Below are 21,819 nucleotides of genomic sequence, written 5' to 3' on the forward strand. Positions count from 1 at the left end.
TGGATCTTTACCGAAGCAGGGAGCCTCTTCCACCCCGGCCTGGGAGGGGGGAGGGAGGGGGGGGGGGGGGTGAGGGTGCACTTCGTCGTCGACTCCTTTGCCGGATCGTTGATGGCACTGCAAGCCTCTTGCTTCTCTTATGTTGCGCGCCTATTGGCCGCGCCGGTCCCCTCTGCCTTGTCCTTCGATCCTCGGACTAGGCTCTCTGGTCAGGGGTCACTCCATACCTCCTTCGTCGACGGTCTTCGGGCGCTCCCCTGAAACGAGAAGCTCGCCATTTCTGCCACCGGCTGGGCCTCGCTGCGGCACTCCTCTTCTGCCGCCATCGTGGAGCTTGGGGAGATCTCCTACCATCTTCAATACGGCAGACTGCCAGGCCTCAACAAAGGTAGTCAGCATCTTGAGGGTTCCAGCCGCGGAAATTTGTGGGGGGTATTAGCGGGCGCACCTCCCTCGCTTTCTTCATGTTCACAAACCCTTACAAGCCATGCAGGGGTTTCGCCTCTTCATTCTTCTCTGGCAACAGATTCGGGCTTTCATTCCGTCTCCATTTGCAAAGCTTCGCCTCGTAGTAAGAAAAAGGTACTTGCAAAAATTCAGGTACGCCGCTTCCCCCCGCTCCACGAAAATTGGGAGCTATCTGGGGGGAGCGGTGGCTTATATCCCCCCCTTCTGCTCATCCGTTCCGTGCAGCTGGCCCCCCATTGGGGGGTTTGTACCATGCTGTCCCCCCTATTGGCTGGGGGTTCCTTGGTGCCAACAGGATGTTCCCCTGCGAGGTGTTGAGCCTTCCTGCCGCTTCTGGGCGCCCAGAACCGGTTCTTCCACTGGGGCTCGGCGTGGATTAAGGCGCCGGCCCTTGAGCCTCCCCACCCCTTCGTGGGGGTGCGGCGGCCTCTGCAAGAACGTTGGTTTGGTTCGAAGAGTGACATACTCTTGAGAGAAATGTAAGAAAGATTACTTTATAGTGAAAGCTTCAATTTCTCCCACTCTTCTGGCAGAAGTTAGGGCGAAGAGCAAGGCGACTTTCCATGTTAGGTATTTGAGGTCGGCTTTGTGAATCGGCTTGAACGGATGCTTCATCAGTTGTGAGCAGACCGTGTTGAGTTCCCATTCCGGTGGTGAAGGTTTAACCGGAGGAAAAGTCTGGAAAAGACCTCTCATGAACTGTTTTATCAGTGACGAAGAACATAGTGAGGGAATGTCAGCCACCTTCCTGAACCTGGATAGAGCCGCTAGATGGACCTTTATCGAAGAGAAAGAAAGACCAGAACGAGCCAATTGTAAGAGATAAGGAAGAATCTTTTCTATTGGAGCTTCAATAGGCTGTAAAGCATTAGAAGTACATCAGGAGCAGAATCGCTTCCATTTGAGACGATAAGTCTTTAATGTGCTCTGGGCTTGTGCTTTCTTTAAGATATCCCGGCAATCCTGAGGGATTTGGAGGTGTTGAAACTCTAAGAAGTTAGGAGCCATGCGTGCAATTTCAGAGATTGAGGGTCTGGGTGAAGTATCTGAACCCCGCTGCGTGACAGTAGATGGGAGAAGTCTGATTGGAGGCTCCTGCGATAGCAACATGAGCTCCTGAAACCAATACTGACGAGGCCATCTGGGAGCAATCAGAGATGGCAGCAATCAGAGACAGCAGCTCTCCAGTTTCATTTTGCGCAACACTCGCGGAATCAACGGAATCGGAGGAAAGGCGTAGGCATAAATCCCTGACCATCGCATGGACAGGGCATTCCCTCTTGATCCCGGTTGATGGTATTTGCTGGCGTAATACCGGCATTTCTTGTTCTGTTGGGTTGCAAACAAGTCCAACGTTGGTTGGCCCCAAATCCGAAACACCTTGATCAATTGAGTGTTGTCCAGCTCCCACTCGTATGTATGTATGTATGTATGTGTGTTCGACTTACCCTAGGGCATCTCGGCGCTTGCATTGGGAACCCGTCCTGGCTTTTCCCTGTGAGATAACCCGTACTGGGCATCCCCAAGGTGAAAGCCAGGCACCCCACCGCGGGGGGCCGTTGTGGAGATTAAGCAAGCTTATTGCCCAGAGCTGCATAGTGTGAACTCGTGCTCAGAGTGGGCACCGAAGCGAGAATTATCGAGTCCGTAGGCAATTGGGCTCAAGACCCTGCCGCGTCGGGAATTGAACCCTGGTCCCGGGTCTGACCTCTGCTTCAGGGTATGCCTCCTCTAACCAGTGAGCCACACTTCTCCACAAGTGGCAATCCGACAAGGATCTGCTGAGTTTGTCTGCTAGGCTATTCTGGAGGCCCATGACATGTTCCGTCTTGAGAGTTTTTTTGTGAAGTGTCAGCCATTGCCATAACTCCTGAGCCTCCTTTGAGAGCGTAGCTGACCTTATTCCTCCCTGCTTGTTTATATAAAACATGCTGGTGGTATTGTCCGTTCGGACCAGGACTGAAGACTGCGATTCTGGGAAGGAACGCTTGTAGGGATAGAAAGATGGCTCTCAACTATAGACTGTTGATGGTGCATTGTTTGTATTTCTTGGACCATTTGCCCTGCACTTGCAAGTCCTGGAGATGACCTCCCCAGCCCTCCATGGACGCATCTGTCGTTAGAACGAAGTCCGGAGGAGTTTGCAAGAATGTGAGTGCTTGTTTTAGATTGTGTAGTTGCGTCCACCATTGAAGAGCATCTACCATGCGTGGGGTGACTTTGATGATGTCCTCGGAGGAACCTGTCGCTTGTTGCCACTGGAGATGTAGCTCCTCCTGCAGAGGACGCATTTTGAGGCGTGCCAGTGGAAGGAGATTTATGGCCGACGAACACATTCCCAGAAGAGAAGCAAACAGGGGAACTGAAAGTGACTTTCTTTTTGACAGTTTTATGGCCAATGTCTGTAGACGGAATTGCCTTTCTTGAGACAAGAATGCCTTGCATTGTATCGTGTCCAGATGAGCCCCTAGGAAAAGCAGGTTTCTCTTCGGAAGCAATTGAGATCTGTCTTTGTTGATAGGGATACCTAGGGATGCAAAGAGATTGCAACACGCTGCTATTTCGCTCCGTACTTTGCACTTAGATGGACCTTTCACTATCCAGTCGTCCAAGTACGGGAAAACCTGGATCCCTGAAGAACCTAGTGCTGCCACCACCGGGGCCAGGCACTTTGTAAAAATCCTTGGAGCCGACTTGAGGCCAAATGGGAGTACTTTGAACTGATAATGGGCACCAGCCACAGTGAAACGGAGATTCTTTCGATGTTTTGGGTGAATCGGGATGTGGAAGTAAGTGTCTTCCATGTCCAAAGAAGCCATCAAATCTACTTTGCTTAGGCAACTTAGAATTTCCGAAAGAGTGACCATGCGGAAACCCTGCTTCTTGAGATATCTGTTGAGATTGTGCAGGTCCAAGATCGGTCGCCATTCCCCTGATTTCTTCTTTATGAGGAAAATATGGGAATAGAAGCCTGTCCGCCTCTGATGGATTGTAACTTGTTCTATAGTGTTCTTGAGGAGCATTGATTGAACTGCCTTGAACAATAATTGAAGACGAGGGGGAGGGGGACCGATGGGCAGAGTTATTGGTGGCTTGGTGAAAAACTCCAGGGTGTGTCCATGATGAACTAGGTCCAGCACCCATTGGTCGGATGTAATCTGCTGCCACTGTTTTTGAAAGGCAGATATTTTCATGCCTACAGGGAGGGAAGGAAGTAAGGTTGGCGCCCGGCTCATCTCACTGTTTTCTGTGAGTGTTTCGACCTTGATTGTTTGCACGTTTTCGTCCGCCTTGGCGAGAGAAACTAGCTGTTCCTGACTGGCAATAAGAAGAATGATAATTCTGCCGGTATTGAGGCTGATATTGTTTGCCTTTCTGGTAATAGCTTCCTCTAGAGGAGTATCCACGTCCTGTAGCACCTCTAAAAGATCCTCGCTTGTACTGTAATGAACCTAGGGATCTTGCGGTATCAGTGTCCGTCTTGATCGCTTGGAGAGCTGCGTCGATGTGTTTACCAAAGTGAGACTCCCCATCATAAGCCATGTCCAGGATCTTTAGTTGGACCTCAGGCCGGATAGTAGCCTTTAGGTAGCCCTGACATCTGAGAACTGCAGCTCTTGCGAGTTGTCTAAAGTTTGTATTTGCAACATCCAAAGAGCAGTCGATGGTTTCTGCGGCTGCACGTTCCCCTTCCATTAAGACTTTGTGAGCCTCCTGCCTTGTTATCTTCCGGGAGTAGATTAATCATACCAGTCATGTCGGACCACATTTGGCGATCATAGCGCCCTATGATCGCCAAAGCATTTGCAGCTCTGATCGAGGCAGCAGCCATGGTGGAGAATGTTTTACCAATAAGGTTCAAACAACGCCCCTCCTTATCTGGTGGTGTAGTGATGGGGGTGGCTGGGTTTTTTGATCTTTGCTGTGCGACCTGTGAGATGACCAAATCCAGCCGTGGGTGTCCAGTGAGGCATGAAGGGCTATCGAGAGGAGTGCAATATTTTTTGTCAATCCGTGGTATTTTTCATCACTTTGATGCCTTCTTTCCAGATATAAACTATCATTGGAATGGCTCTAGACACCTTCCTAGTTTGCTCTTTAAAATCATGAAGAAAGCATTCAGTTTGCTCCACTGTTACCGGTAGTTTACATCTAGTTGCAGCTCGTTGCATAAGATTATGGAACCCACCTATGTCCTCAGGTGGTGAGTCTGAAGGTTGTGGAGTTGGTGGAGACGGCATGGGAATAACGTATCTGTCCCACGGATTCAACAGAGGATTCTCTGGTAACTCGCCCTCCTCTACTTCTTCATCCGAAGAAGTATCCAGGGTCTGAGTAGGCAAATCAGGTAGTGGAGTTTCCGTGATCGGAGACCTAGGTGGTGGAACCTCCTGTTGAGGAACGGGAACTGCAGGTTGGGGTGGAGGCACGACCTGCTGTGGCGGAAAATGTTGTCTATAGTCTGCCAGCATTTCCTGTAAATCCTGAATTAAACTTGGTGGCAGATGGCTGGAGTCTGAAGGACGAGATCGCCTTCGGTATTCAGTCTGATGAGGCACTACAATGTCCTCCTGATAGTATTGTTCAGAATAATCATCGTACTCTTCATCATCTTGGCACTTTATGACCAATTCCAAACGAAGGCGAGGTACCCCAAAAGCTCCCTCATTGTCATCATCCTCAAAATCATCCTCCTCTTCATGAGCATAAGTCTCTAAGAGGTGAGAGGGCGTTAGTGGCGAGATATAGGAACCTTCTTGCCTCTGGTTCAATATTAATTGAAAGGTTTTTGAGGAAATTGGCGTGGAAAAAGCCTGTATTGTGGTTAGAGGCTTCGCTCAAGCAGCATCTATTGGTCTTGTTGACACCGTAGACAATGGTGACTTAGCAGGGGTCAATGACAGGACCATTGTCGGAACGACGGAATCGACGTCGACAGAATCGACGTTGACAGACTCGACGTCGACGGGACCACCATCGACGGACTCGTCGTCGACGGGACCACCGTCGACGGACTCGTCGTCGACTTCATCGTCGACGGACTTTGCTTCTTCGTCGTCGAGCCGCTCGTCGACGGTACCGTAGATAACTTCGTCAACGGGGGTTTCGATGGTGTTTTCGTCGACGAGTGCTTCTTTGAATACGAGACTGTCGTCGACGGATCGTCAACAATAGTTCTTTTAGTTACAATGGAGATTTTAGTAGACAGGATAGGAGAGGTGATGGCTGTGGTGGAAATCATAGCCGTCTACGAAGGAGCAGAAGATGAGATGGTAGTGACAGGTGAGGCAACAAAAGAGTTCTTACTCACAGTTTTCTTTGTAGATTCCTTGAAAGCTGGGGCTTCAGGGAGAGATGATGGAGATCTCTGTGAAGATCCTGAAGTGGAGTGGGACGTTTTAACATGTCTTCTCCCCTCACTTGGATAATCCTCTTGCGATCTTGCTCTCTTACTTGAGGTTGAAGCTCTGTCTTCATCATCAGTAGAAGAGGATTTGAGCCATAAAAGGACTCTGGCCTCCCTATCCCTTAAGGTCTTGGCAGGGAAGGTTCGGCAGATCTTACAACTTTTTGCCTCATGTTTTGGATAAAGGCAATAAATACAATCCTTATGTTGGTCATCAACAAGGACTCTCTTTTTATTGCATGTTCTGCAAGGCCTGAACAAGGCCTTCTTGTCTGACATCCTGAAGGGAAAAACTGAGTAGGCACTCAGGGAGACTCCCTTCCACACGACGTGCGGTGAAAATCTGAGGAGAACTGGCTCTGTAGAGAGGGTTCTAGAGGGTGCTGTGAGCTGATTGGTTAGAACAAAGACTTTGGTCTTTTTAGCATAATGAGGTAGATAGGCTACTACAATCTAGGCCTCAGGCCTTTCTCATATAGCCTACTACTGTAATTTACTTTTGGCACTGCTTTTTTATGTACCGTGGGACTCCCGCCTCGGCGACGGGGAATGATTCAGGCATGTGAATCTATGAAAGATACCCCAATACTGGATAACTACCTTAAACTGGTTCTACAGTTTCAGACAGTGGATCCATATCTCCTGTCTGTCAGTTGTTTATAAAAATATACCCCACGACCACTCTTGTTTTCCCAGTTCCATGACCTCTATAACCATGGATGGGATTACTCTTCAGGGTACTTAGAGGACTGCTGAATAACCACGGCTGGTGTCTGCCTGACAGCCAGTCTCCCAGAGCTGAGGAGACCTCATCTAAGACTTGATGGAGGAGCTTGATTCACGTCCTAAATTGCCTGCTGAGAGAGAGAAGGAGCCTGCCAAGCCTACATGGAAAATGTTTGTCAAGGAAGGAGCAATGTGCAGCACATCGCCGATGTTTGTTGTACGTCTAGAAGAGAAGGCTTCTGGATAAAGATCTGTTTGATCCCAGTGTCAGTGTGAATGAAGACTCTCTGTATCAGTTCCTGCTGGGAAATTCTACTCTGCAACTATGATTCTTGAAGCCCGGCTAGGGCTGTGACTACGTGCTTTGATCATCTTGCGCATGGCCATAGCTACCAAGAGGAAGATGAGGTCTATGTGTGGCTGTACCTGCTCAAGTTGTGATCGATTTGTGCATGGTTGCATCTGCCAAGTCAATGGCCAGCTTGAACATGGTCGCAACTACTCAAGTGGTGATAGGCCCTGGCATGGCCTCAACTGCCAATATATTTAGCCCATGCTGGGGTTCTTGCTAACGAAGTTGTACCGGGCTCAATCAGGGCAGCACCAACTACAGTTCTGACCAGTCGGTTTGTGGCCAACAATGTAATCTGGCCCATTTGGGCTCCAGTGAGCACATGTCTGCTGCGGCGTGGGCCCAGCGCAATGTCTCCGAAACCAAATACTCCAGCCTTCGGTCCAGTTGGGACCACTACCTACCATGAATGACGTCTCCTGCCCCTGCTGCCAAAAGACCAGAAGCTGGTGCACTGCCATGTGAGATCCCAGCATCTGAGGTGAGAGAATAGAATTCCTGCCAGCCGGCAATACCAACACGTAAGCGGAATGTGCATTGCCTTCTCGAAGAACCGGGCAGGCAAAGCTTAGCTGACCTATGGGAACGATGTTCCACTCGAGAGTGGTAGAACACTGAGCAGAAACTGAGCGCACATGTACTTATGATTGACTGTACTACACCTCACCTAGATACACGCTACTACTGCAGTCCCCATAGAAGGGGAGAACAAACTAAAAAAGTTTGAGAGCCTAGACAGGGGTGGGGAGTAGGGGGAAATTGAGACAAGCCAAGCTAAACCGGCCCAAACAGTGGCATGGTTTCCTGTTGCTGGTAGTATATAGTAGGGTGTTCTAGTGTAAAATAAAGAACTTTATTTTCCATAAAGATAATCAGTGGGCTGAGCAGTCACTTGATTGTTGATTGATTGCTCGGCTCTTGACTCGAGCACCCCTTCACTTTCTTCCTGAGAAGCCTCAGACTGCTCAACGTCACTGCCACTGAGAGTCAAATGCTGAAGGGGTTGTTCTTAATTTATTTTTCAAAGCCATAGTAAGGTGGTCCCTAGAACATGGGAGGCAAAAAACCTCAGCCCTCACAAGTTGAGACTCAGTTTCCCCTTTTTGCTCCTTCACCCACTGCTAAATGGAGCCAAATAGCCTTCTTGAGGGAACTAGAGTAAATGTAGTCCTTAGATTTATTCAGATTTTCACAATTTCAGTGACAGACTGTGTAAATTTTCCAGTTCTGCTGAACTCGAGTCAACATGTAAGTGTAATATTTTTTTACTTACCCTCTTCCTCGTGCAGCTCGGCACCTTCATACCTATACAGGACGGGTAGGGTCAGGCAGCGGGAGCTGTCATGAAATGTCTTCATCTGAGAGGAGGTAAATTTACCAGAGAGGGCTGGAAGGAAAATAGAAAAGATTAAACTAAATGTCTTGTAAAATCTAAAATAAACATAACTATCCTGACATTGGTTTACTACACAACAGAGATCATTTTCGAAGATGTAAATATACATTTAATCAATACCACTCTTAGAGTTTTCATACAGCCATATTTATATGGAATATTAACAGTGTGAATAATGTAGATTTCTTCTCTACCATGTATGTTTCTAATATCTTAGAAATGATAATTCGATGACTTGTAGAAGTTTGTTTTCTTTGCTATTGTTAACTAGGCCTGAATTTAGGGCTAGCTGTCATTTTTCTCAAAATGGATGCCTTCCACCTGAACATATCACTGTTCATACAATCAAGAAAAGTCATGCTTGTTTATTTCCATTGATGTTGTCCTTGCTGTTCAAGATGAAATCTTTCCAGCTTGGCCACAATCATGGAACATTTCCAAAGACGTTCCTCTAGCTCACAGTGCTCTATGTTTTCATAATAGTTTGCTGCTATTGTTCATGTTACTAGTTTATCCTGCCATCTCTGAATGACACTAACGTAGAGTGGGAAGAATCAATATTCACTATGCTCTAATTTTCTGATAATGCACTTTTGTAAGTTATTCGTTTTTAACCAACGAGCTGTTGGCTGTCAAGCACTGTGTTTTAACTGACTTGGAACAAAGGGGTGATCCTTTTTAAATTCTATAGCAGGACCGTAGGCTTCTGATTATGTTTCTCATTTCTTTACTGCAAAACACAGCAGCCAATGAAAGTAAAACTACATATGTAAAAAACTACAATATGCATGAGGCTTTGAACCAAGCCTCCAATATAACGTCCAATCACATCATGAACAAGCATATAAAGTAGAGAGACACTAATCCTGCCTTCTCTTTCTTTGCTGCTCCGCAGCCCAGATAAGTGCCTCTCTACTTATGTGATTTGTTTTATGATTGCATATATGCCTAAGAGTTTATGATTTTGCTTTATTATTGTTTGTGAATGTTGCCTTGGTAGCTTATGCTTTGCCTTATTTAGGCTTATTATTGTGTTTTTCCCCTCGGGCCTTTTTCTCGTCAGGGTTCGCTGCGCTTCCCTTTCGGCACGGGACCGGAGCGAGGCCTTCTCCGCCCGCTCCGCTCCCCGCCGTGTGCCCGTTACCAGCGCATGTTGCGCTGTAGGTTTCTTCTGCCTGGAAGTTCTCGGCCGGCCGCCAGCACCGCAGCTTCTGTGCTCGCGGTCCGCGCGCCGGAGGAGACTGGCCCCACCACGAAGGAGTGAGCGTACGTCGGGGCCTTTACCCAGCGCTCGGCGTACGTCCACCACATGTGCCGATCACAGATCGGCACATGTAATGGCCACGCGCGCCCCTGTTCTGACCGACTTTTTCGGCCCCTCCTTGAGGGAAGGTGATTGGAGGTGACTTCAGTCTACCATCATTCTAGTGGAAGGATTAGAACCGTAAATAGAGCCTATTCACAAGGCGTGTCGATATAATTCCGTACCCTTTTCCTTAGATCAGGGCTTATAAACTTATATTAGGGGATAGATTCATTAGTATTAGTGATAATCCGTCCTTTTGTAAGAGTGTTAGTATACCTTCGATGGAGTTATGCTTATTTCGGGCCTTGTAGGCCTCAAACGGGAGAGACTCCATCTTTCTTTCTGCCCCGGCAGCTTGAGATGCTTCTAGGTCAAATGTAATGTTTTAGTTACGAGGTGTTGTTCGCTTGGAGAGAACCGGCTCAGGCTGGCCCTTATCGAAAGACTGTATTTTTCTCCATTCCGAAGACACAACATCGGGCCGGCCGGCTGGGAACGTGTCCTTGGTACGGGGAGGTACAAGAATTTGGTGGGCGGCAGGTTACTGGCCGTAACTTTCCATGAAGGGACAAGCTTCCATATTAGTGAAAGCATGAGGCAGTGAATTAGTCAGTCTGTAGGCGGCAGCTAGCCGTTAGCATCAATGCCATTAATTATTTCAGGGCAGACAGTCGCCATTTTAAAGTCCGAGACAGATCGAGAAGCTGATACTCTCTTAGAAAGATTGAAGTTATTTTAGATGGAGCAGCTGGCGAGCTTTGACCTTTAAGATCAGAGCATTCAGAGTGAAGCAGTTAGTTAAGAGAACGAATGCCAGAGTGGCTGAAACTGAGTTATAAGATTGAAGCCGAGAAGTGAAGATGGTCCGCGATTGAGAGGAGAGAGGAGTAGTGCAGAACAGCCAGAGAGAAAGCAGCTGATGAGAGGAAGGTTCCAGTGACTTGGATGGAGGCGAAGGAGACAGAGCATAGCGGTGCAGACGTGTATCCGTGACTGCAGAGGTGTGACCCTAGAGATGAGCCAAGACACAGACGAGAAGGGAACCCTGATGACTGCTGAGTCCAGACTTCATGTTAATAAGGTGACGTTGACCCTTTCTTTGTAGCGTGCACATTCTAACCTTTCATTTTCCTTTGCAGGCTATATGTTATAGTATAGTGTTATATTGATATTGTTATTATGATAAATAAAGTACCCCAGTTCTTAGTGAACCGGTATGTGCCTCTTATTCTTATACGAAAAGGTAACCTGTTCTTCTAGTCAGTTACTATTACGCGAACGGACGCAACTCCCGATCAGGTAAGCAGTGACCGAAAAATGAGGGAGAGAGAAGCCCTTGAAGTAGAGGATAAGTCGCATATCATCTAATTCGGTTATCGTTGTGACTCATAATATCGTAGTATTCCACCCTTAGTAAATAGCAAGAGATTCCCCAATATGGAGGGCTAATGGTATTCATAGGAAAGTGATCGTCGTTGGGATGCGGCGTTATACCCACAGGATTGTGGCTTGTTAAGCGAGCACCAGGGGGGACACTGGTGTTTATACCCACAGGATTGTGGCTTGTTAGATAAAAGAGAGTACCAGGGAGGATACTGGTATGTATACCCACCGGATTGTGGCTTGAGTGAGCACTGGTTGTGGCCAGTGTGTAATTGTATATATTCAGAACTGCCCCAGGGTAGAATGGTCTGGGCCTGAGTTGCCGCGAGACTAACTGGTATGAGTGTGATATTGTAGAAAACTTAGGTATGTACATTGCTAATCCCCATCCTTGGGTAGGAGACATAGATACCTGTTGTAAATAGGTCCTAAGGAGGGAGGTGATTACGTTCCGGCTGGGTTGGTGGTGCTCTGATGAGCTGATTCTATCTGGTCCGAGAATCCGGTCGTTACAGCGCCTTGCATGTGCCGATCTCTGATGCCATTCCCCGGGCTGAATAGGGGTTTTTCCACAGCGCGGCTAGGAGCCAATTAAGGGGCCTTTGTGAGAGTGGAGCCAGCGTTTCAACAGCCGATTACCGGGCTAATCCTCTGATTTAACCCTTGAGGTACCAGGACCTTTTTGGCCCACAATTTTTGGACGGTCCCTACCTGCAGCTGCAGTCTAGGGCCTTTTTTCCCTCCATTAGTCCTAGAGTGGGACTGAAGTAAATGTAAATGTAAATGTCATGGTACTTATAGAGCCCACTGTCACCAGACGGTCACCTTGCGGTGTCGCCTATTCGGCTTCCTGGCACTGATACTCATACCGCTGTGGAACCCCTCCTGGCTTTCCCTGTGAAGTGTCCACTCCTGGGCACCCCCAGGGTGAAGCCAGGCCTCCTTAGCGCTGTTGGGGCTAAGCAAGCTATTGCCCAGAGTTGCAGCGTGATTAGAATAGGCACCGAGGCGAGAATTAACAGGTCCGAGGAAATTGAGCCCGAGACCCCGCCGAGGCGGGAATCGAACCCTGGTCCCTGGCCAGAACTCTGCATCAGGGTCTGCCGCTCTAACCATTGAGCCACACTCCTCCACACTCCTCCACTGTGAAGTGACTGTGAGTTATTCCCCAGTTTTTGGTACTGTTCTTTATTGGCTCCTGCGCCAGGCACACTCCCAACCGACGCCCTTGGCCTAGGGCTGATAATTAAGCTTCCCTCTGGGGATTGTGGATTGGAATTCATTCCATTTGGAAGATGGCAGACCTTGATTGCTATCAGGAGGAGGTGGACGCTGTGGATGAGCAAGGTGATGAGGAGTATTATAACGATGGGACCATGGAAGACCTTATTGATAGGAAGCTTGACGCCAAACTAGACAGGGCGCTATCCTCTGCCTTGTTGCCCTTGACCCAAAAGTTTGGAGTTGGATGCCCCTCCTGGTCCCAAGGATCCCCCTCCATCTGGTTCTTCCCAGCCCCCGACCTCCAGTCCCAGCGACCCTTCTGGCTCCTTTTGGCCTCATGCCCATTCTTATTCCAAGCTTTATAAAGCTAAGGAAAGTGCCAAGGATGCTGTCCAGCTCCTTGCCTACCTAAAGCCTCTCCTATTCCTGTGGTGGACACCACTACCGATACCGATACAGATACGGATTCTTCTCACGATTCCAAGGCACGTAAACATGCAAAAAAGCGTAAACATTCCTCTTTTCCCGTTACCCCGTCCCCCTTCCTGTTTGACTCTTCGGACATTGTCCACCCCAGGTCTTCTGATTGGGTTCCACCCCCGGCGGTGGCAGAATACTTAGAAACGCACCTGCGTAAGGCATTTAACAAGGAGGTCAGAGCCCACCTTAAATCCGAATGCCCCGTTCCTGACCTAGCCCACAAGGTGGCTATTAACCCCGACATTGGCACCTCCATGACCACCTTCCTTAAGAAGTATAAGAAAGACCCCAAGAAGGGAATTGACCGCACACTTCGAGCTTGCCAGGACAAGGTCCTCGACCTTTCCGGCCCTTTGGCCAAGATACTAGAGTTTGCCCTCCAAGCTCAAGAGACCGGTGCCGCCATCCACCCTGAGGTTTTGGCCGGTTGGGCGAAACGCGCTACCTGCATGCTTGGGAATGCTAATTGCGCACTGGCCTTGGAGAAAAGGAAATCTGTTCTCCTTCGGATAGACCCACAGTTGGTGGAGCTGGCTTCATCGGAGCCGGGACCTTTGGCTGAAGGACAGTTGTTTGGAGACAAATTTGTGAAGGATATTGCAAAATTTGTTAGTACATTCGCGTCCCTTGATAAGTCTCAAGCCTCATTGAAGAGGGTCTTGCATCAGGTCTCTGGAAGGGCCGGGCGTGGCAGGGGATGCTCGACCGGCCGCTTCTCCAATAACAGTCCTCAGAGAGGATACGCCCCTTTGCGTGGCAGAGGGGGATACACCCAAGAGCCCCACAAGGCGGGGTTCTACCCATCCAGATCCCGCGGATACAGAGGCCGCTTTAATCGGGGTGTCAACCAAGGCTGCAAGAACTTTGACAATCAGTCCTCTGGTAAGTCCGGTGAGTCCTGTTATTCCTCTGGAGGGCAGGCTGAGACATTTTATAATGAATTGGGAGAAACTCACGTCAGATGTGTGGGTCCTTCAGACCGTGAGGGGCTACTGCATAGAGATGATAGAGATTGTCCTTGTCAAGCCTTTCCTCCACAGCCTCTCCTTTTTGCCCATCTAGAGCAGAGTTTTATAGACTCAGAGCTAGAAGAGTTGTTGGCCAAACAGGCCATTGCTGTAGGACCCTTCATTCCAGAAGGTTTTTGCAGCAACGTCTTTTTGGTACTGAAAAAGGTTGGCGGCCAACGCCTAGTTTTAAATTTGAGAGATTACAACCCCTTTGTAGTGTTTCGTCACTTCAAGATGGAGGGTATTCACCTCTTGCGAGATCTCCCGCTGGAGAACGACTGGATGGTCCGCCTGGATTTAAAAGATGCTTACCTCAAGGTCCCCATTTGCCCCTCACATCAAAAGTTCTTGCAGCTTCCATGGAAAGGGCAATGGTTCCGGTATTGTTCATTCCCCTTCAGCCTCTCCTCAGCACCGTGGGTGTTCACAAAGCTCCTCAAACCAGTGGTCTCTCGTCTCCGAGAGATGGGGGTGCGTCTCATTGTATACCTGGACGACATGCTGATTCTGGCACAGGATCGGGAAATTCTCCTTACACATCTAGGGTGGACAACGACCCTGTTACAGAATTTGGGGATTATTATCAATGCCAAGAAATCTGTGATGACACCGACCAGCAGATGGAATTCCTGGGTTTCATGATAGATTCAGTGTCTGCGCAACTCCTTCCTCCAGTGAGCAAAATCAGGTCCATAAAGAGGGAGATCAGAACCACGCTAGCCAAGGAGAAGATTTCCTTGCGGGTTCCGGCGAGAATTGTAGGCCTTCTGGCCTCCTCAATCCAGGCTATCTTCCCGGGTCCATTACATTACAGAGCCCAGCAGAGACTAAAAATCTTTTATCTAAGAAAAAATTACCATTACAATCACCTCATTCCCCTCTCTCCAGAAGCTCGAGAGGAGCTTCAATGGTAGCTAGAGCACATGACAGCTTGGAACGGGCGAGCAATCTTCGGCACCGCCCCAGACGTGGTTGTCGAGTCGGACGCCAGTCAGTGGGGTTGGAGCCCTCGCTGTGGAGAGTTTACCACAGGAGGACGATGGTCAGCAGACGAGCTAAAGCTGCACATAAATTGTCTGGAATGGTTGGCAGGGTCCTTTGCCATCAAGTCTATCTCACAGCTGAAAAGCAATTGTTGCATTCTGCTTCGGATGGACAATGTCTCAGCGGTGAGATACATCAACCGTCTGGGGGGAACGAGGTCCCGCATGCTAGTACACATTGTGACGGAGTTTTAGCATTTTTGCCTGGATCGCAAGATCTCTGTAGTGGCGGAGTATCTTCCAGGGAAGTTCAATCAGGTGGCGGATTGGAACTCCCGGTTTCTCAGGAACTTCAGCGATTGGAAGCTTCTTACCTCACTTTTTACGCAGATCATGGACATGCGAGGTACCTGCCAGATAGATCTGTTTGCATCTCGCCTCAATGCCCAACTTCCCCGGTTCTTCAGTTGGAGACCAGACCCAATGGCGATGGGAACAGATGCATTCCTGCAACATTGGGGGCAACAGAGGAATTATGCTGTTCCTCCGTTTGTATTCATACCGAGGGTGGCGGCCTTTGTCCAGCGCCAGAGGGCTTCCCTGATCCTGGTGACCCCGTTTTGGTCGACTCAATCATGGTTTCCCACACTGTTGGAGTTGTCTGTGGACCTCCCCTTCCTGCTCCCGACAGTCCCGACGCTTCTCCTGGACCCAGTGGGGTCATGCCACCCCTTGGTCCTTCAGAACCAAATAACCTTATGGTGAGGACGCTCTCCGGAGACACGAGAGCATTGCAGGACTTTCACAGGCGGCTGCCGGTTTTATGCAACAGGCGTGGGCTCCTTCCACCCGGAAACAATATTCTGCTTCCTGGAAGCGATGGGTGTGTTGGTGCTTTTCAAAACAGGTGGATCCCGTGGGATCATCTATAACGGATGTACTGAATTGCTTGTCGGAATGTGCTGAATCAGGACTTGCTTACAGGTCAGTTAATAACTTCAGGTCTGCTATTTCTGCTGGTCACGATCATGTTGATGGTAAGCCTGTGGAGATGCATCCCTTGGTATGTATGTTACTTAAAGGGGTCTGTGTGGCTTAGCCACCTCTGCCTAGGTATTCTACTTTATGGGATGTTACGAAAGTTCTTACTCTCTTGGAATCCTGGCCAGACAATGGTGATCTTTCCTTGAAGCAGCTTTCTGCTAAGCTTACTATGTTGCTCTGCCTTATTTCATGTCGAAGGGTGCCTAATGTTAGAGCCTTAGACCTAGCTGGTAGGATGTTTTCTCCACAGGGTGTCTCCTTCATTATCACAAGAAGAACTAAGACCATGTCTAGATCAGTGGAGTATCCTGCTTTTCCACACAACAGCAAGTTATGTGTTTTGCTGTGTTTAAAAAGTTATGAAGAACGTACTGTTTCTCACAGGGTGGACCCTTTGGGTCAGCTGTTAATTTCTGTACAAAAGCCATTCAAACCGGTCGCTGCTGCTACTCTAGCTAGGTGGGTCAGATGGATTATGTCGGAATCTGGCATTGATGTATCTGTTTATGGCGCTCACTCCGCTAGCGGAGCTATGGCTTCTAAAGCCTACTTGTTGGGGTCCCGTTTGGAGGACATTCTTAAAGCAGCTGATTGGTCGTCAGACTCAATGTTTAAAATATTTTATTACAAACCTATTCCTCATGTTTCTGATGCTGTGATTGATGAGCTTTGAACCAGCATAATCAGAAGCCTCTGGTCCTGCTATAGAATACAACATTTTCTAGCTATCGCAACAAGAATTTTAGATTCTATTAAGGACACGGAGGCGAGGATTATCCCACCCGTTGGGACAGTTATTCAACTGTAAAGTTGTTTTTATATTATGTTGTTTAACAACTTTTATGCCCACCCATGGAGAAATTTAGTTGTGGGCTCCCTTTCTCAACCTTGTTTTCTATTGTAGGAAATGATTCCAACAAAAGTTGAGTGCCTTCTCCGGATGGAGTGGACGTGCCTTCAAGATGGAAGCAGACGCCATCGCTGGTTTTGGATTGTTCTCCGTTGAGAACCTTTTACAGGAACTGTTCATTTCTCCGTTGAGAATTCAAAGATTTAGTTTGTTCTTATAGGACTTCTTTGCACTAAGAAAGAGGAGGCAGGATTAGTGTCTCTCTACTTTATATGCTTGTTCATGATGTGATGGACGTTATATTGGAGGCATGGTTCAAAGCCTCATGGATATTGTAGTTTTTTACATATGTAGTTTTACTTTCATTGGCTGCTGTGTTTTGCAGTAAAGAAATGAGAAAGCATAATCCTCACTTCCGTGTCCTTAATAGAATGAAAATTCTTGTCGCGATAGCTAGAAAATTTTGTATTCATATTAAACTGTTGCAATTCACTCACCAAGCTGTTACCGTTCTCCGGCTCTCCTGCTAAATCACCTAAATCCCTGGTCCACCACAGAGTTTTCCGATTGAGTGGAGGGAAACGGTGTCAGGAGGCGCGGCACAGGGCAGAGGTCAGGGGGTGGAGCCACTGACTACCTAAGTCGCATGGCAGCGCGGAAGCACAGCGGACTCGCGCAACGTGCGCGCCCAGCCGGGACCGGGGGATAGACCCCCTGGATCAAGCATAAGGCACATAACATACACAGAGCACCTACTGGTAGCACTCCGAAAGGTCGAAACTGAGCAATGTAAGCACAGCATAAGTCCGGCATCTGGCAGCAGTACATGCACTAACTGCCCGTTTAAACTGCACAACCCAGTGCAGCTCCCTGCTAATAAAGAGAATACTACAGAGCTTAAGCTACTCCTGATGAATTGCAGATTCCTGCCAAAACACTACCCTGAAATCAATATCTTACTCAGTGAACAACAGCCTGAGGCACTGTTTCTGACAGAAACATGGCTGCACAAAGATGCAGACCCAGACGTGGTACAAGCACTTTCCCAGGACACCATATATTGAGGAAAGACAGGGTACTTTGGAAGGGGGGAGGGGTTAGCTATTATCCTTAAAGACCACGTAAAAGGGCGCATTGAAGCAGATATCATATAGGACTGTGAGAGCATGGGTTTTGCACTCACCTTCACCCCCACATGTTCCCTATCAGGAATTCTAATAAAGAGACCCCCAGGCCCATGTGGAAAGTTAATCGAATCCCTTACAGACACAGCAGCAATGAGAGCAAACTCAGCCGCTAACTTAACTATTTTAGGATATCTAAATCTGCATCTGAAGGATCCCAATAAAGGCGATGCACTCAGCCTTATACAAAATATGCAGGCTTATAATTTAACCAGAAAGTAACCAGCCCAACCCATAACAAAGGACACATACTAGATCATGTATTTTCAAATATAGACAATACTTCTATAAACAATCCTTCCCTAGTCCCGTGGTCAGACCATTTTATAATACCAATCATCTGGAAATTATCAAGGACCCCTACCAACGACCAGCTCACAAAGAGCTGGGACCGACCGTGGGCAAAATTAGACCCCGAAATCCCGGCTAATACATTATGTTATGTTACATATTTTTATATAGCGCTCAGCTGACCCAGTCAAGGGGCGTCCCGGCGTTGTCAAAACAGCAAGGAGGGCAACTGCCTCTACAAAGCACGGCAGGCCCTAACATAACAAGCTCTAGGATCTAGTCTAGGGGAAAAAGGTAGGTCTTAATGGCTTTCCTGAAAGTCAAGAGATCATTTAATCCATGTAACTGGGACGTCAAGGAATTCCATAATTTAGCAGCCATATAGCGGAAGGAGCGGCCGCCCATCCGAGAGCGTTTCACTCGAGGGACCGCTACCAGGTGCTGGCCTTCCGACCGCAAAGATCGTCGGGGAACATATGGGGTAAGTAGCGAACAGAGCATAGGTGGAGACGCAAGCTTTAAGATCTTGAACGATAGACATAGAGCCTTAAATTGGATCCGTTTGGCCACAGGCAGCCAATGGAGTTTACCCAAGGTGCTCGCCACTGGATGAAAGCGAGGGAGGCCTACCAAGATTCTTGCTGCCGCATTTTGCACCCGCTGCATTCTTCCAATCTCTACCTGTTTGGCTCCTAACAATAAGGAGCTCGCATAGTCCAAGCGAGAGAGAATAGTAGATTGCACTATGAGCTGGCGGGTGGGAGGATCAAAGAATTTTAGAATAGGTTTGAGATTCCGTAGGATCCCAAAACATGTGGCTGCCGTTTTCTTGGTATGAGTGCTAAAACTGAGAGAGGAGTCTATCCAGACCCCAAGATTTTTTACTTCTGTTTTTGGGTCGGGAAAGTTCCCTAGAGTATTGGACCACCATTTTTCGTCCCATGCAGAAGCGTTTTTTCCCACTAATAACACATCTGTCTTACTTGCTTTAAGCTGCAAATAATTAGAGGTCATCCAGTTAGCCAAGGCCGTAATGCCGCTCTTAAACCTGCTTGCACTCACAACGGCATCCTCCGCCAGGGCCACCACTAGCTGCGTGTTGTCAGCATATGAGACCATTGAGAGCTCCCATTGCTTAGCGACCGCAGCCAGTGGCTGTACGTAAAGATTGAATAACGTGGGGCTGAGTGCTGAGCCCCGGGGGACTCCCTGCTCAATAGTTCGTTCCTTGGAAAGGAACGGGGGAGTGGAAACCTGAAATGATCTTCCTGTTAGAAAGGCTTTGAACCACTCCAGAGCACGTCCCCCAACACCGGCTTCTTCCAGACGATGTAGCAAGACCGGATGCAAGACCGTGTCAAAGGCGGCACTCAGATCCAGCAGGATCAGTGCCGCCGTTTGACCAGAGTCTAGGATGCTAGGGTCTAGGGTGCTATGACCGGCTCGGAAACCATGCTGTGAGGCATCCAGAGTATTATTAGAGCAGAGAAAGCTAGTAGGAATACTTTTGACATGGGATTCTGTCACCTTAGCCTGCCAAGGGAGCAGGGAGATAGGCCTAAAATTCTCGGGTTTGGTGGGGTCCAACATAGGTTTTTTAATTATGGGTGTTACCCATGCCTGTTTCCATCTTGCCGGTATCACGGCTGATTCAAAGGAAGAGTTAATAATCTGGCGGAGAGGGTCAAGTACAAGCGCAGATGATTCCCTAAATTGGGCAGGCTTTAAGGGGTCGGCAGGAGAGCCAGACTTAATTTTCCCGCATTGTCTGATAAATTTCTCATGAGAGATTTCAGGAATCACCATGAGTTTGGTGGTTGGCTCAGGACTGCAAGGGGTAGGCAAAGGTGTAGACAAAAAGGATCTATAAATTGCGCGCACTTTTTCTACGAAGAAGGAAGCCAATTCTTCGCAGTGAGTTTCAGAAACCGTTACCTGTGTCGCCGCTTTTTTGGCGCTGAGATCCTTCAAGATTTTAAAAATTGATTTTTAAGGGATTCGAGCTAAGCCTGATCTCCTCGGCATAGTAGGCAGCTCGTGTTTTGCAGATAGCTCTGTGATAGTTTTTTTGTGCAGCAATTTTTTACAACCGGGTGGTACGATTTCCTCCAGTTCCATTCTAATTTTTTACAGGTTTTCCTTAGGGTAATTAGAGACTCATTATACCATGGGTTAGATTCTTGAGAGCGGCCTTTGATCCAGCTAGCCAGAATCAAGGAATCCAGAGCCCGAGTTAACCAGGTACAGAACATCTCGTACCATGACTCTGTATTATCGAAAGGTTCAGGAGGATCTGATCTGAGCAGGGCGTAAAAATCATCGAGGCGTAGTTTTCGCCAGGGGCGCTTGTATACAGGTTGACTAGTCGACGCGTCTGATGATTCTATTAGAGGTAGCGACATGCCGACCAACATATGATCGGACCAAGGAACCGGAATATGGGCATCTACTACCACCGCTTCCATATTAGAAAAGATGGGATCTAGCAAATGTCCTCCTCTATGGGTGGGACTCGTAACTAATTGGTGCAGTTGAAATGCTGCTAAATCTGCTAGCAAGCCGCTAATCTCTTTGTCTAAGGTAAGATCAAAATGGAGATTCAAGTCTCCGAGAATACAAAAATTTGCAGTTCCTACTGCCAATGCACCCACTGCTTCTAAAAAAAAACAGTTGTGAAGTCGCCGTCTTGCCCAGGGGCCTATACACCAGAATTCCAGAAAGGGTCAGATGCGGATTTAAAGCGAGCACATTCACATCCTTCGATTTCAACTTTGGTGAAAAGGCAGGGCTAGCGAGAGTTGACAATCACAGCAATGCCCCCGCCCCTCGTTGGCCTATTTATAGTATGCACGGAATAGCTGGCCGGTACGGCCAAATTAGGGACTGTGGTCATGTCGTCCTGTATCCAAGTCTCGGTAAGGAACAAAATATCCAGTTTGTTGTCCTCAATGAGATCATATACTTTGGCATAGTGTTTAGCTAAGGATCTTACATTCAGCTGGGAAATTGTCAGTCATTGTTGAGAGCAGGTGACTTTAGGGGGCGTAAAAGCAGTTGGTTTAGGTAGGCAGAACTGGACACTGGAAGGGGCCTCCCAGAGGATGGAGTGGGGTCCTGTTACATCGGGTTCCTAATATATTAAGATCTAGGAGGGTATCCCTAGAGTAAGTATGCCCAGCCAGTACGCCGAGGCCAGCATTACTGGCGAGAGGCGACGTACTGGCACGGACGGGCGCAGACGGGCTTGCCTTTGGAGCGCGTTTGAAGGGACATGCACTTTTATCCCAGGGACCGTCAGACTTGCGTAGTATGTAAAATGGAAGTCTAGTCACTTCCGGTGTGTTCGGCGAGTCCGTCTTCCCTCCACAACAATCCGACCTAAAGTCGGCGTTGGACCGGGGAAGCGGCAATGAGGTGAGTTGTTAAAAATAAGTGAGGTTTAAAAAACAAGTACAACACTTCAGAACTAACTGTAGCCCTTCGCGCTAAGCGTCGTGACAGCGTCTCCTTGCTTCTTGAATCAAGCAGGAGAACAGGAATTTTTCCCTTAAGTAGTTCAGCCCAAAGTAAGCTGAACTGCTAACTTGCGTAGTATGTAAAACGGAAGTCTAGCTAGTCACTTTCGGTGTGTTCGGCGAGTCCGTCTTCCCTTCACAACAATCCGACTTAAAGTCAACGGTGGACCGGGGAAGCGGCAATGAGGTGAGTTGTTAAA

At 48.2% G+C, this 21,819-nt stretch overlaps 1 protein-coding gene across 1 annotated transcript in view; it reads right to left on the minus strand.

The window, feature by feature from the left end:
- The window catches only part of LOC147717812 (uncharacterized), a 363,057-nt gene that overhangs the window by 148,423 nt on the left and 192,815 nt on the right, over positions 1–21,819 (minus strand). Inside the window, exon 10 of the mRNA XM_086924599.1 lies at positions 8,227–8,340. Within this exon, the coding sequence (XP_086780725.1) occupies positions 8,227–8,340 (114 nt within the window). The remainder of the gene's footprint in view (positions 1–8,226; positions 8,341–21,819) is intronic.

Source organism: Lissotriton vulgaris, chromosome 5 (genome assembly GCF_964263255.1).
Source record: "Lissotriton vulgaris chromosome 5, aLisVul1.2, whole genome shotgun sequence".
Taxonomy (NCBI): domain Eukaryota; kingdom Metazoa; phylum Chordata; class Amphibia; order Caudata; family Salamandridae; genus Lissotriton; species Lissotriton vulgaris.